Source organism: Drosophila arizonae, chromosome 2, assembly GCF_054131065.1.
Source record: "Drosophila arizonae isolate 15081-1271.41 chromosome 2, UAZ_ARI_1.0, whole genome shotgun sequence".
Classification (NCBI taxonomy): domain Eukaryota; kingdom Metazoa; phylum Arthropoda; class Insecta; order Diptera; family Drosophilidae; genus Drosophila; species Drosophila arizonae.
In genome coordinates this window covers 19908180-19923801 of record NC_142922.1, presented here as the reverse complement: position 1 = coordinate 19923801, position 15622 = coordinate 19908180, and the positions used below count along the sequence as shown (strand labels likewise).

Genomic DNA, 15622 nt, shown 5'->3' with positions numbered 1-15622 from the left:
AGTTTTCATAATTGTATATATGTATATATATTTACTTAGACATTCATATATGTAATTATTTATATATATATTTGTATATTTATATATATAGTTCAATGGATCTCTTTGTTTATTATTTTTATTCAATACCACTCTTAATTTGTTATGTTGTTCAAACAAATTTTTATATTTTGTTTACACTTAAGTATTTTATTTTTAACATTTAAATAGACAGTTAGTATTTAAAATAAAGTTGCAAATTAAAAGTTGGTTTCTTTTCCTTTTTCATTTTTTATTTTTCTTTTTCTAGCAACAATACTTTGTTTTGGTTAAGTTTCTACCAGCTAATTCAAGGTACTTATAACTCCATTAATATTTTATTTTAATTTTTTTTTTTTGTGAATATATTTTTTTTTTAGCTTTAGTTTTCGGTTTGCTTTTCGGTATGTGAACGTTGGGTTCGTTACATTCTGTTAATTGTGAATGCCTCATAGCGCTTACTTTTCTTATGGAATGTACTTAGTTACCTTCGGTTTTAACAATTCCGTGCTCTTTCATAATCATCTGAACATAATTTGTGAGTGTGTGTATGTGTGGGTGGATTTCATTTTCCTTAAGATTTGTTCAATTCTTTACAAAGCCAAAACGTTTTAGTAGCCAATTTTGTTTGCTATTTTTACTATATATATAACTCAGATATACCATAAATATATATATATAGCAATTTCATCAGGTCAGTTAAGTTTCAGCAACAAAACTGGCTACTAAAAGTTTATACCTCAAGAGCATCATTTTGGTTACTATTTTTCTAAATTTTTTTTTCGTAATTTAATTTAATTTTTGAAATGTATTTTAAAAAGTTGAATAGACTTACATTGAATTCTAAGATATATATGCAATAAAAGGGTTAATTTTTGTATTATTTTAACCATCATTTTGTCCGATCTTCTCTTCGCATATCCGTGCATTTACTACTCGTAAATTATGCAACTCGACAATTGTATTTCCAGGTATTGAATTGTGTACAGTAGCCCGACATTTTCGACATTTTTCAATCTTAATATATGTGTATATAGTTGTTGTTGTATATTATAAGTATAAATTGATTATATATATGTAGATATGTATTTCGTATAGTTGCAAATTGAAACATGGAGTGCTTGACTACTGAGCTTCAATTCAACAACAATAGCTGCAGGGCTTGCTTGGGGTTCCACTCTAAGCTCTAGACGATATGTCCCATTATATATATATGTATATAGTTGTATACATATATAAATAGAAATACCAAATCTACATAGACGTTAGTGTGTGAGTGTATATAGAAAAGAATTTTCAAAAAGTTAAAAGTACTTTTGCAATTAGGTACTAAGCATATTTCTTGGAAGGTTCTGTACTGATAGCCTCGGTTGCTTTATTGCTGAAACGTACAAGTTGTGCAGAGCATCTGCTACAGTGAATACCTTGAGTGCATGTCTTTTCGTGGTATTGAAACTAGATTTGTTTTGCTGTGAGGCATCTTCAAACACTTACGAGAATACATTGATAAAGTCGTAATAATACACATATAAGAAAAAGATTTCACATTATAAATATTTAAGTAGCTTTTTTGTTTTTTAATTATTTATTTTTTTTTTTATAACATTTTTTAGTTTGTTTTGTTTTTTTCTCTGTTTTCTTTTGCCGAACGATCCTGCTTCCACATTTTGCATTTTTCGTGAATTTCTTTGATGTTTTTTTTTTTTTTTTTCTATTTATCTTTTTATTTACTGAAGGATGCGCGTTAATTTTCTCAAAAATTCGAAAAAGTTTCTGAACACAAACGAAACTAAGAGAGAACGATTGCAGACCGATTGAAAGAGCGCAGAAGAGGAATTTGTAGAAAGTTTAATAAAGAGAAGCCGATTTATCCTCGTTTCGATATAACCTTGTCTTTGATCAATATATATTTTTTTTGCAGTGTAGCGAACTTTTTTTTTTAGTTTTGTGAGATTTTTCACTTTTTTTTTGTAATTTTTGTTGTTTTTTTTTGTCATTAAAAAAAAAAATTGTTTTAAAATTGTAGGCAAATAAATATTTGGACGGTTAGGGATAGCAGAAAACACAGAAATAAACTTTGGAAAATCAAAATAACTGCGAAAGGTTTTTGAGAAAATATTTGATATTTATGGTTATGAATATGAATGTGTTTAAGAGTGTATGCGTGTGTGAGTGTGTGTGTATTTGTTGGCTGCAACGCCCCTTTAATAATTGTAATTGTCGTAGGGCGTGCCCAAGTATGAATAGAAATTAGGGTTAATGGGCTGTGCGTGTGCATAATAAAATCCAGAAGCCGGATCCGGCGCTACTCAGTCAAGGAAACCGGTATTAACCAATTTCTCCAAGAAGAACTTTACATCGCCCAACTCGGAGTCCTTAATGCCAAGCGATTTCAACATGCCAAGATCTCCATTCTCCACGGCCATAAAAACGGAACGCAGGTGCTCCAGGTCAGATCTGCAAAAAGGGGAAAGAAATTACGAAAACTTTATTTATTTTCTTGTAAATAGTAAGATTTAACAATAGAGTTTCTTTTTCTAAAGCTTAAATATATTTCCTTTCGGGCAATTTCAATTAAAATATATAGTAGACGAGCTATCGCTCTATTGTCCGCTGTGGTCAGGCTTATACAACGCTTTCCTAAATTAATTCTTTCAGGTGACGTCGTTGTTATTGTTGTTGTTTTTTAAAATGACAAAACTTCATTATCAGCAAAAGCATTAAAACACGAGCGACAGAGCAACCACAGCACATTGTGTACCACTGCGTCACAAATTAAAACAAGCATGAGTGATTCCACAATATGGGGTATGCCAGACCTAGAAATACCCTAAATATACTGAAAATAATGTTTTTCTTCCTATACGTCTTTAGGGGTCCTTTTCGATTTATTTTATTTTTCGATTTCTTTCTTACGGCTGAAAACTTATTGGAAGCTTGATCCAGCTCTAGCTTTTATGAATCATAGATAACCACTAAGTGCAAAATAATTTAGTAACTCTTACTGAAGCCATAATAATAAAAAGTTTTGCTTGGGAGGAAACCAAATATATGTATAGTACATACATGATTTATCGATAGTTCTTGGTATTTTTTATTTTTTTGCCATCGATACCAAACGATAACGGAAAACGTTGGCTTGCCTATTCCGTTACATAATAAACTTTCCCTGCAGCCATTGAAGTTCTGTGGTACGCCCGTTAAAGTACTCTCGCAGGCACTTCAAACTTTCGCTTGAACGATTAATTGCGTTGATGAAATTTTGTAAGTGGCTCCCAAAATGCCCCAGCGAGAGCCCGAACAACCGCAGCGGCAGTGCGAGGCAAACGAGGCCCTAAGAGGGGTTTTTGCTAATTTATCAGGCTGTGCGGCCGTCGAGTTGTGAGTCTTATGTGTCTAGCCGTGGCTCATAATTACGTACACTCCGGTTAATTGGGCCTACGTGCGACAGTCAGTCAGGACAGTCAGGACGAAATCCCATCACTATTGCCGCCGTTTTGTGGTTCGCTTTTATTGTTCTAATTTAATGAAAATTTTCGCTTATGAAGAGTCTGTTTGCTCTTTGTCGCAATTTCAGCTTTGTTCGGCTTGGCTTTCCTTTTAATTTGAATTATTTTAACGACGTGAAAGAACTCGTACGAGTATTTATAGCAAAGCTGTATGAGTCGGGAATTATCAAATATTTATTAAGTATTTAATATAAATTCATATTACATATCATGTAACATAAATTGGGATTTTCTGAATATAGCTTCCAAATGGAAATCGAAAAATAATTTATGGCAGATAAAAATGCATATCAAGCTGCTTGGCTAAAACTATTCTTGAGCAAAAAGTAGTTTATTTGGCTTTATAAACGTCCTTTGTTCCAGAACCACATTTCAACCCCTTGGCTGGCGCCCTGCTTAAGCATTTGTATGGACAAAGGACTACATTGGGGTTGTCAGCCGTGAAACTAGTTTGCAAACTGTCAACTACGCCAAGCACCGGAGAAAGAAAAGCCAAAAATATATTCAAATAAAGAGCAGACGCTGCCACAGACACAAAGCAAACACATGAAAGGGTACGTATGTCATATTTTCAAATTTTATAACTTGTTTGTGGTGGAGGGCGCAACGCATAATTCAAGAAACTCGCCAAGGTCGCTGCTGGATGCTGAGCAGAGCGCTTGGCCAGTGCGAGCGAGCAGGGGCCGAGCACACGCACACACAGTGAAAGGGAAGGAGGGGAGGGGGTGGGGCATGTGGCCAGACTAAAAATGGTTTTCGGGTATGTTAAGTTTATTTAAGAGCTTACATTATTTATATTATTTTTGGGGAGAATACATTACTCGAGGCACTAAATTAAAACCCTCCCTCATGGAGCAAAGGATCCGAGATAACAAAAGGCTTTAGTGCTGAGCGTATATACAGAACCCTTCGGGCCTTCAGTTTGGCCCACACACGCTGACCTTACCTCATTAGATGTAATGCGGCTCCAAAGTCCTCAATAGTTTGCGACTCGCTCAAGGCGATGGCCACCTTCTCCACACCGCCCAACGGGGAGAGCGCGTCACGTGCCTTGCTGCCAAAGAGTTTTTCCAGGTAATTAGGTCCATGAGAGGCGATTAGGCTCTGCAGAAACGATGCAGTCTCCTCGACGGGTGGCCGTTTGGCTGCAAGCACAGGTAAAACCGAGAAACTGTTACAAATTGCTAATAAATAATCCAAGGCACTTGAAGGCATTTCTATGGCAAATGTAAGGATATAACACTTCGGTTTCATCAGACAAGTCGCATCCAGCCCACACGTGCTTCAATTAACAGAAGCAGAGATAGAGGTGGAGAGAGAGAGAGAGAGAGAGAGAGAGAGAGAGGGAGAGGGAGAGGGAGACACTTGCTTTGCAAAATGGAATCCATTAGCCTGTCATAATTTGATAAAATTTGTATTTATATTTCTAGTACAATTATAAATGCTTAAAAAATATATTTTACATATTAAATGCCTTTCATATGCAATTTAAATTGAAATTTTAAATAAATTAGCTTGATCCATGGATCAGTTTGATTTGACTAAGAGATATACAGATTTTGAGTTGAAGTCCAATAAGAGAGTTAATTACTGTATCAAGCAAACAAATTTGTATTTATCGAATAATATTATTATTTTAACTAAATTTTCTTTCCCTCTACATGGCCAGTTTTTGGAAAAGTCAATAAAAGAAAATGTTTTTGAAATTTAATAGAAAATATATAACATTTTTTTTTTATTTATTTATTTATTTATTTTTTTTTTTAATTTTATGTGAAATTCAACAGATAAAAGAAAACAAGTAAGAAGGCTCCAGTCGAGACTGCTCGACTAGGAGATACCCTGAACCCTCCAAGCTGATATTCTAATCATTCTGCACTTCTTTTATGCACACATACATACACATGCTTCCACACGCACGCATAAGCCTGCGCTCTGCTAACTGCGCAGTAAGCAGCGACTGCGCTTGGGCTGCGCTGCAGTTTGGGCAATATTATGAGAATTTATTTGTTGAATAATTTCTTTTGTAGACACACAATCTTAATGAAACTTTTAGGGCGTAATCATATGGTGAATATGTGTGTACATTCCAAAGCCCAAGTCTCTAGTACTTGAAATGCGTCTTTTACAAATTGGGGGTGAAGGGGGCGTGGTATCCAAAATCTGTAAATTACAAAATCTTTGTACCGATTTACTTTATATACAACGCAAATTTGAAGACTCCAGGTCTAAAAATGTTCAAATTAGGCCAAAAAAACAAAATCAATTTTTCGATTATTCTCGATAAAAAAGTTATCGGACGATTTATCGAAAAAATAAAGCAAACTCGTACTGCGTATGGTACTCACGAGTATGCATGCCAAATTTCAGCTCTCTAGCTCTTGTAACTTCTGAGATCGACGCACTCATACGGACGGACGGACGGACGGACGGACGGACGGACGGACGGACGGACGGACGGACGGACGGACGGACGGACGGACGGACGGACAGACGGACAGGGCTATATCGACTCAGCTCGTCACGCTGATCAAGAATATATATACTTTGTGGGGTCTGCCACGCCTCCTTCTGCCCGTTACATACTTTTTCACAAAACCATTATACCCTGATTTCCCATTTTCAATGGGTTCAGGGTATAAAAATGAGATTAATATGCATGTAATGAAATTCAGATGATTTTCTAACCAGAGAACGCACCGATTTGTAAAACTACCGATTTTTTTTTTTATACCTATGTATATGATTTTATAATATATATAATACTCGGTAGCCTGAGCGATATTCAACGCCAAGCCCTTAGTTGCAGCCCTTAGTTGCAGTAACCAACGCCCGAGTCTAGACACTCTTTTCTTAAAAAATAAGCGAATTAATTAACTATAGTTAACAACATGGTTAAAGCTCCGTGAACTAAATCTGTAAGGATAATAAAAGAGGATTACTTATTTGTTTCTTCATATCAATATCAAACTTTGATCACTGATAATTTCTAGTTCTTAATTATTAAATGCAACATTTAATGACATTCAAGGCAATATCTCATTCGCATTTATTAATTCGTAGGCTAAGAACGTTCTCGATTGAATTTCGTTTAAATTAAGCCATTTGTATATTAAATTAAAATAAAACCTGTTTTGCCCAAACTATTTCGTTTTATTGCATTTTTATTTGAACGATTCCTCGTGGCCTTTAACCCGCTCGCTGCACCGTTCGAGACCCTCTGAACGTCCCTCGTGCACATATGCTGACGAATGTTGGCATTTTTAATGGCTGCAAGGACACGGTACTCGATGGATCTCTAGTATGTGTTGGTGTACGTAAATGTGTGTGTGTATGTGCATGTGTATGCGTGTGTGTACGTGTATATGTAGGTTGATTCAGTTACTGACTGTATTTGTTATGCAAATGGCGCACTTGCCCAGTTGTTAATATGCTCAGTGTGCGGCTAAGAGGGTAGATTGTTCTTATATGAATCTATGTAACAGGTAAAAAAAAGGCGTCTGAGTTTATATGTCATTTATGAAAGTTGCAGATGAATTTAATACTAATAGAATAATATTATATTTTGAGTATATTTCACTAATTCGCAGAAGAATATATGTTTTGAAGTTCTGAGAGATGCTTAGTATTTTCCCTAAGTATTTTAAGTATTTTAATTACATATTTCTGGTATGTTAGGCGTGTGGTATGGTATTTTCCCTAACAAGTATGATATCTGTTATATTAGGCTTAGGCCTTAAATATATCAGCTTTAAAGCTTTCTTTGTTCATTGCTCACCGAGTCTAGAGTATCTTCTAGTTGTTCATTACCGCCCAGACAACTCTTTTCTTTGCCCCGTTTTTTGCAAGCTGTTTTGTTTCCTTGCTGGCATCTATCTGGGCTACAGTGCATATATGGCCAGGACATATCGCCCGGGTCTGGCACAGTTTTACATGCCCCGACCCTGTGTGGGCGTGTGTGTGTGTGTGTGTGTGTCGCCTGTTTGCCTTTAACTTGTTACATATTCAAGCGATGTGTATCAGCCGTTTAGATAAGGCTACCTAGCATTTGCAGGCTCTTTGGCTTTGCCCGCTGGCCCTGCAGCTCAGCCAGCACATTGTTCAGCTCGAAAGTGAACTTTTCGGTTGTTGATAAAACGTATGCAAATTTATGTTAATTTCCCATGGGTATTCGAGTGCAGCGTATTTAATATTTATTTTTTATCCTTTTTTTTTTATACCACTCCCATTTCGGTTATTGGCTAGCGGACTTTGTAGCATTTTTATATAAAAAAAAAATATTAATATATATATATTTATTTTATTTTATTGTTCATTTACGTGCACCCTCCGTCTCTCTGTAACCTTTTGTATTGGCCCTGATTTCTGACCCGGCGGTCACTTATTAAGCTCTAGAAACCACCATGAACTGTGGCTACTTGGCTAATTAACGTTTATTAAATACGTATTCCCTTGCCCTGGCCCCACCTGATGAATATCTAGTTTCTATGGAATTTAATGCCCTCGCCTCGCTCAATTTAGAGCAGAATTGGCTGAAATGGAAGCCTTGCAGCAAGTGTAATGTAGCAGCAGCTCTGTTGCCAAGCGCAGTTAGTCTGCCATTTAGCCCCACGCTCAGCAGCGGGCTTAGGGCAGCTAGATAGAGTGTGGCGCATAATTTATCAAAGACATTTGAGCCAGGCGCTATAACTAGACCCGGTCTCAGCGCCTGCCCCAGACCGAGACCGAGACCGACACTTCCTAAATGATTTCATTGTCGAAAATAGTTGTTTTTTTTTCTCTCTTTTTGGGCTGTTCTACTCATTTTGGTTTTGTTACAGTACAAGCAACAGTGGGGTACACGTAAAATGAGCGCCTCAGTGGGCTGGGCTGTGCCCTGCGGCCTCTGCGTGTCCTGGCAACGGAGTCTAGTAGGCGGCAGCCCCGCCCACTTTCAACCCCACCCGCTGCGCCCACTTTCAGGCTTTAGTCAAGTGAATTGGGGCAATTAGTGGCAGCAATTTTCTGTTTGCTTAAAGTTTCGCCTTGCCTTGTCTCTGCCTGAAAATGAATTTCCCATTGTTTGCCCGCCATCAGTGCGTAGCTCCAAAAACAAACTAGAAGTACATATCTCTGTCTCTTCAGCTAGTTTATGTGCCGGGAAATATCTTTATGGCGCAGCGGCCATAAATTGCCGCATGTTGCTCAATATTTATTACAAGATTTGCATCGCGAGCTACAATGCCAAAGCTAATTTAATTTCGCCTTGATTATCGTGCAATTTGTTTAATTATTTTGCTGATTGTACTCCATTCCTTGAGTATAAATCAACTGTCGTTCCAAATATTGTCTTAAGTGATATATTTCAAGTAGATTGATTGACTTAATGTATGCCTTAAGGCAGGTTAAGAACTCCCACCTCAAACGTCTTTCGTACCTTCATTCGAAACAATCCACTTCACTTGCGAAATTATTCATCAGATTCACGTAAAAAAACATCCATTAAGTAATACAACATGAAGCAAATTATAAATGATTTAAATTAAATAGAGAAGTCTAGTTGGTTGGGGATGTCCGGAAACGGCTGATTATGATATGAATATATAGAAGCCAAAGTTCAACGTTTTCTATGTATTTCAATGGGGGAAAGTATTCCCACAGGACCATATTCGACTGACCTATCGGGCAGCCTTATATCTTTTAAGAGAGCTGCCAGCTCGCTTATTAACATACCGCGTTGGAAGCTTCAATCTAAGCAGATTTCTGTATTTTTTGACTGAAACGGGCACAATACGCTGTACAGACTCAAGGCGACCATATTCAGAAAGTGATCTCAACAAATCTACTTGAACTAATCAACTTAATATTATAGTTGACATAAAAATAAACATTTCTTAGTTAAAAAAAAAATAATAATAAAATAAAATAAAATACAAAAATAAATTCCAGATTTATATAGATAGTTTGCAAGAATTCCAATATAAGTTTCTATGGTAGTAGATAGGCTAGTATAGTAGGCTATCTGTATAATGTATGTAATCGACTTAGATTTAATGGCAAACCAATCATTATCTCGAGAGGCATTGCTCAAGTCTCTAACTATCAAGATATCAAAAGTTTAAATATAAACACAATCTTTCATTAGTTTATCTATATTTTGCTTAGTCAGATTTTGTTTCATTTAAAGTAACCATCAGCCAGCAGAAGTCAGTCTCGAGTCTCTCTGCTCTGAGATCAACATAGATGAGCAAACAGGTTGACAGTTCCAGTTTGATTTGAGAACTAATTATTATAACTTCACGTTATTCAACATTTAACTAAGAAAACTTTTGTTGAATGTCCATGTCTGCTTGGATTGGTACAAATATTATATATGTTCCATATTTGATGTTCACTGATGTCACGTATTCAGCTTCAAGGGATGCCATATGCAATGCCTTCCGTTGCATTCTCAACTTTCAAAGCAGTGTTATGCTTCTAACTTTCAGATTTGATCCTTCAGGAAAAAATTCTTTAAAAAAAAAAAAAAAAAATTCTTCAGCTTTTTGGACCGTAAAAATGGACAGGTAAGTGAAAACTTTTAGATTTGCTGCGTAAGTTTGCAACTCTGTGGCTAATTTGATTAGAGTCAAGTGAAAATTGAAAATTGGAAAACGTGTTGCAAGTCTTAACAAGTTTCCCGTTGTGAGAGGCCAGCAGACTGCATTTGTCAGCCATATATGCTATGTTGCTTGAGCCCTTGACACATGAACATGGATGCCCTTGACACAGCACACACACACACACACGCACACACATGAAGCCAGACAGCCTAATTGAAATACGGCCTTTAATTTCCTGCTGGTTTCTTGAGAGAGCAATTTGACAGTTTCTGCCGAATGCCTGCTGGGAGCAGCCTGGGCGGCCATGAGTGAAGAAGCCGCCGGATGTGCTTTTCACAAAATTTGATTGCAGCTTGTTGCTGGCAGCCACAAATCAAAATTACTTGATTCGCCAGCATTGATTCAGCTGGCAGAACAGTGGCTCCTCTGAGCCAATTATTTATGGTCCACCACATGGCCAACAGTTTGCATACAATTAAAGCCAGCTGGCAGCAGCTTCAACTGAAAGTCAGAAGAAATTTCGCCTCCATTGCTCAGGGACTTACCAGCAGTGCAAAGGCGCATGTCCTCGTCGTAGCCATCGGAGCAATCGGGTGCACCATCGCATAAATATTGTATGGAAATGCAATTACCATCGCCGGGGCACTTAAAAGGCTCGTACGGATGGCAGGCATCTGCAAGAAAAAGACCAGAGGGAAAACAACCATGAAAAACGTCTTTAAATGTAACTCGGATAAAAAGGAAATAGCAATAATAATAAATGTCAAAAAAGGTTTGGAATAATAAGTCGAAATCATTTCTATAAATATAAATTGTTAAGGGAGAACCTGGTGAGTAATACAAATTTATATCATATAAATTTCGTATATTAATTAACTGAAAATCTAACGAATTCCAACAAAAGTAAACAGAATGCTCTAATATATATATTATTAATAAATATTACTCTTGTTTTAACCCAAGCAACGTTTGGATGCATAAATTTGAATAGCGAAAGCAATTTAAAAGTGTTGAAGAGAGTAAGCTATGAGAAAAAGAACAAAGCAAAGAAGAGCACAGAGGTAAAGAAAAATAAAGGTAACAGCAAAGTTTATAAAATAACCAAAGCTAAAAGAGCGAAAATGAACGAAGTAAAAAAAGTGTTTTTTATTCGTTCATATCTCTGTACGTATATAAACAAAACTGTACTTATAAGAAGAATTTAATTTATAGTTATACTGAAAAGTTGTTAAGCTGCAATTTAAATAGAAAACTGTCAAGTGCCAGGCAGATACCAAACTCTTGCAGCAGAAACAAACAAAAAGTTTAGCTTAGAGCATTTTACTAAAGTTTCACAACTTTTCGCTTCGTTTCTCTATTTTTTATATATATATATATATATATATTTTTTTTTTTACTTTATTGCGAAATTGAATTAGACTAATTTAGGCACAAAGAATGCGCTGTTAGGGCCACAGGTAATTCAGGGCTAAATAAACCGCAAATTATCGTAAAACAAGTGCAGAGCGAGCCACGGCAGTCAAATGTCGAGAAGTAAACCTCTTTTGGTGCACGGTCGCACATTAAAAGCAGACAAATGGAAAAGCACAAAGACTTAGCTCAAGCCAGACGGCCGCCACATAAACACGCACACACACACACACACACACACGCACACGAACAGCCAACAAAATGGCGAAATGGCGCTGGAAGTGAAAATTGTTCCTAAAAGCCAGGGCAAGCTTTATGCCAAGCCCTAACATACGAGCCGCGTGGCTGCCCAAAAAGGAAAACCAATTTATGGTGATAAAAAAATATATATATATATACGAAAAAAAAAGATCTACTGTAAATTTACACTCATAACACAAAAGCAAACAACAACAACAAAAATGTTAGCAACAACAACGCGAAAACAAAAACAAGCACAAATTAAAATACCAAATTCTGAGCGGCATGTGCGGCGCGTTTTAACAAATGGCGCAGCATATTGGCCCTGAAAGCAATGGAAAAACAACAAGAACAACAACAACAACAAGGGCAAGCAAAAGCAGCAATATAACGGCAAAACAACACAATAAATTCAATTAACTCTCGCCTTGTTTGGGTTTCATTTTGATTTCTTTCTCCCCGGACGCAATAAAAAATGGCGTCAGCCTACGCATCAGCATCTAATGCTCATTTAACGGGATTTTATGAGCACTGCAAATTAGTGTGGGAGAGAGACAGAGAGGAAGACACCAAGAGGGAGAGAGAGAAAAAGCATACCAACAAATACAAATAGCACTTTAAAAATGAAAATTAATTAATTCCGCTGATTGCGAGCTAATGGTTTTTAATATTTATTTATTTTCTTTATGCTGCATATTAAATATAAATTAAAATTCCATTTGAAGCTTTTAGCAGAACCAAATAGATTATACCCTTTCTGAAGGACCCTTATTAGTTGAGTGCATATGAGCTTGAGGAAGACTACATAGAATAATTCTTAGTTAAATTCAGTAATAAAATATGATATTCTCTCGTTCTTCCTGTCTATCTCTCTATCTATCCTTGTATGTATATAGACCATAATTCGCACTTTGAGAAAAACATTCACAGAGCAACCGATTCCGTTCGGTTCTTCAACGATCGAACAGGAACCTCTTTTTATCCGCTCTGACTTTTTCCCGATCATTTGTAGAGCTAAATGGCATATGTGAATGTGGTATTCTGTTTGCTAAACGTATCAGTGAGGTAAGTGAATGGTGCATGTGTATGTGTATGAGAAGACTGTTTAAGTTTTTGAGCTAATTGTGAACGTCAATCTCTCTCTCTCTCTCTCTCTCTCTCTGTCTCTTTCTCTCTGTCTCTCTCTCTCTGTCTCTCTCTCTCTCTCTCTCTCGTTACAAGAACTTCAGACGAATAGTTCAACTGATGGGGCTCAACCGAAACCCAAAAGAAGATTCACGAAATGAGCCGAAGACTTCTGCTCAGAGCGAGTGCGATTGAATAAGATTTTTCTGGAACTGTCTCGAAAAGAGAGCGTAAAAAAACAATTTACCGTTATTTTCAACCTATACATGTATGTTCACATTTCATCTATAATTAATAAAGCAAACACAATTTCATTTGTGAACAGCCTTCAACTGTTTACTTAGAGGCTATCACCTAGTCTGTCATTATTAGTTAATAAAAGTGTCTTTTTTTTTTTTAAATACATATTTACTTGAATTAAAATTTAATTGCATAAAATACGCTATTCAATTTATAGCCGCAAACCTATAGGAATTCTTAATTAGGTGTATTAAATTACATTTTTATTGACACGTATTTATTAAGGATTAAATTAGCCAAATTAATTTACACACGTTTTTATTACCATAAGCATGAACACCGTTAACAATGCAGCTTAACTGTAATCCATTTTAATTAATTTGTTAAGCATAATATGAACAATTTATGAGGATTGTTATTTCACTCAATTTAGTATATTAAATATACTAACATAAATTAGGTATAAAATGCTAGACGATTTCTTTATTTTTCTTTAAAAAGCATTCACAGGTAAATTTAAGTGAAAATCCACAATGTATAAATCCATTTTCCTTTATTATTAACAACAATAAGAAGCAATTGATATATCATTAATGATTAAAAATAAGATTACTAAGTGCTATAATACTTAAAGTAATATGAACACGTGCGTAATCTTAATAAGTGGAACTCAATTAGGTAATTCTCGATGTTTAATAGAAAATGACGTTCATTGTCATGACCAATTTAACGATAATCAATTGGTGAATAAACCATAGAGGTCTTGCCAGACAATGACGTTGAGGAAGAGGAGGAACAGAGCCAAGGTGGAGCATCGTGCAGCCTGTTTAGTAGCGCAGCAGTGAGTAAATATATTGCAGAGAATTGATATTAAGGAGACACGAAGTGAGAGCATAAAATGATTTGATAGCTTGACAATGGCTGGAAGTTTATTGTGGCGAACCCTTTTGGCCAATTTGGCCAGCACCTTTTGACCTTTTGTGCGCAGCCATTGGCTGTGGCACAATTTGGCAGCGATTTCGCCACACATTGTCCGCTCAATAAACCAAATATGTCTAAGCTGGTGTGTGCTTGGCGCGACGCACACGGCCAACAGTTGCTTACTTGAGTCAGCTGGGGAGTCGAGTGAATTATGGGTCTGCCTCTTACGTCCTACACAGGGCACCCAAAACCCTGCACCCTGCACCCTGCACCGTGCTGCTGCTGCTGTAGCTTGTCAATTATTCTAGCCCTGCTGTCCCGGCGGGATACATAAATTCCAATTGTTCTAACATCAAATAGTAATGAATTGCCCGCGGCTGGCTTACAAAGTGTTTTTTTATTTGCTTATTTTTGGATATTTACTCACAGTGACAGCGCAACTAAATTAAGTAGTCTGACACGTGCAACGTGGCGTATGTGCGATAATCACGCTTCTCGAGCCCTGATGAGCCTGAAGTTATAGACTTACTCTGCTAGATTAGGCGCTTAGGATTCATATCGGCTGGCTAAACAGTAGAGCGAAGAGCTGCAAAGCATTTCTTGTCCAGGTTTGCAGTACTTCATTCTGATTATTGCATATTTTGATTTCATATTAAGTTAATTATATTTTAAATTAGGTTAGTTGTAGTTTTACTTAGGCAAGTTTTCCAATATACAAAATTTATTTGCGAACTCAAATACATTTCAGAACTGAATTATTTCTTCACTCATCCGTAAAGACGTGTCGCACAGCAATCTATTATCCATCACACTTCACTCCATTCGATACCCTTTAAGCATTCAATGGCTCTTAATTGTGTGGGCTGCAAAAACAGCGTAACAAAGTTTGTTTATTTCCTTTTCTATTGCTTTGCGCATGCTGTATTTATTTAAGAGTCCTCAAAGCTATTTCCAAAGTTTGCAGCTCTGTTAATTGACGACGAGAGAGCGCACAAAAGTAGGCAACATAAATAAGGTTCGCTCCATGCCTCATGCTGCAGTTGCGGCTTGTTGTGGACTTTGTCACACTGAGTAAACACACACACTCGGCAAGAGTTCCTTGGACTGACTAAATCGACTGCGGTTAGCCAGGCCATGTGTTAAGTTTCGCCAGGCACATCAAGAGCCGGGCCTGAGCCAGAGCTGAGCGTAATGGTTGTGGCGATAAGGCTGAGGGCGGTGAGTGTCGTGTGTGACACAGTTAATGAATGTTGCATAAATGTCGCCGGCTATGAGAATATCTGACACGCACCTGCGCCTGCCTGTCAGCTGTGATGTCGTGATGTAACGCATATTAAGCCCACTGCACGCATACACCCAACAACAACAGCGGCAGAGGGGGAACAGAAAATAAAATAAAAGCAAGAACAGCATTTTGTGCTAAGCACTGCACATGGCTGAAAGGCGCAAAGCAAGCAGGAAGCTGTCTCATCAGAAATGTCTCGACTGGCAGCGACTTGGGAGCAGAAAAGTGTTGACGTACGAGGCGGATGCGCAATATGTGTCATACACATTTGTTCTTGCCACAGTCTGTCAATT

The 15622-nt window shown here is 37.0% G+C and overlaps 1 protein-coding gene across 1 annotated transcript in view; it reads right to left on the bottom strand.

The window, feature by feature from the left end:
* Window positions 1–343: 343 nt before the first annotated feature.
* Window positions 344–15622, bottom strand: part of LOC108620753 (IDLSRF-like peptide) — a 46260-nt gene continuing 30981 nt past the window's right edge. The window contains exons 3-5 of the mRNA XM_018017684.2: window positions 10654–10782; window positions 4474–4672; window positions 344–2475 (exon numbers count right to left, since the gene is read on the bottom strand). Coding sequence (XP_017873173.1) covers window positions 2328–2475; window positions 4474–4672; window positions 10654–10782 — 476 coding nt within the window. The 3' untranslated portion in view covers window positions 344–2327. The remainder of the gene's footprint in view (window positions 2476–4473; window positions 4673–10653; window positions 10783–15622) is intronic.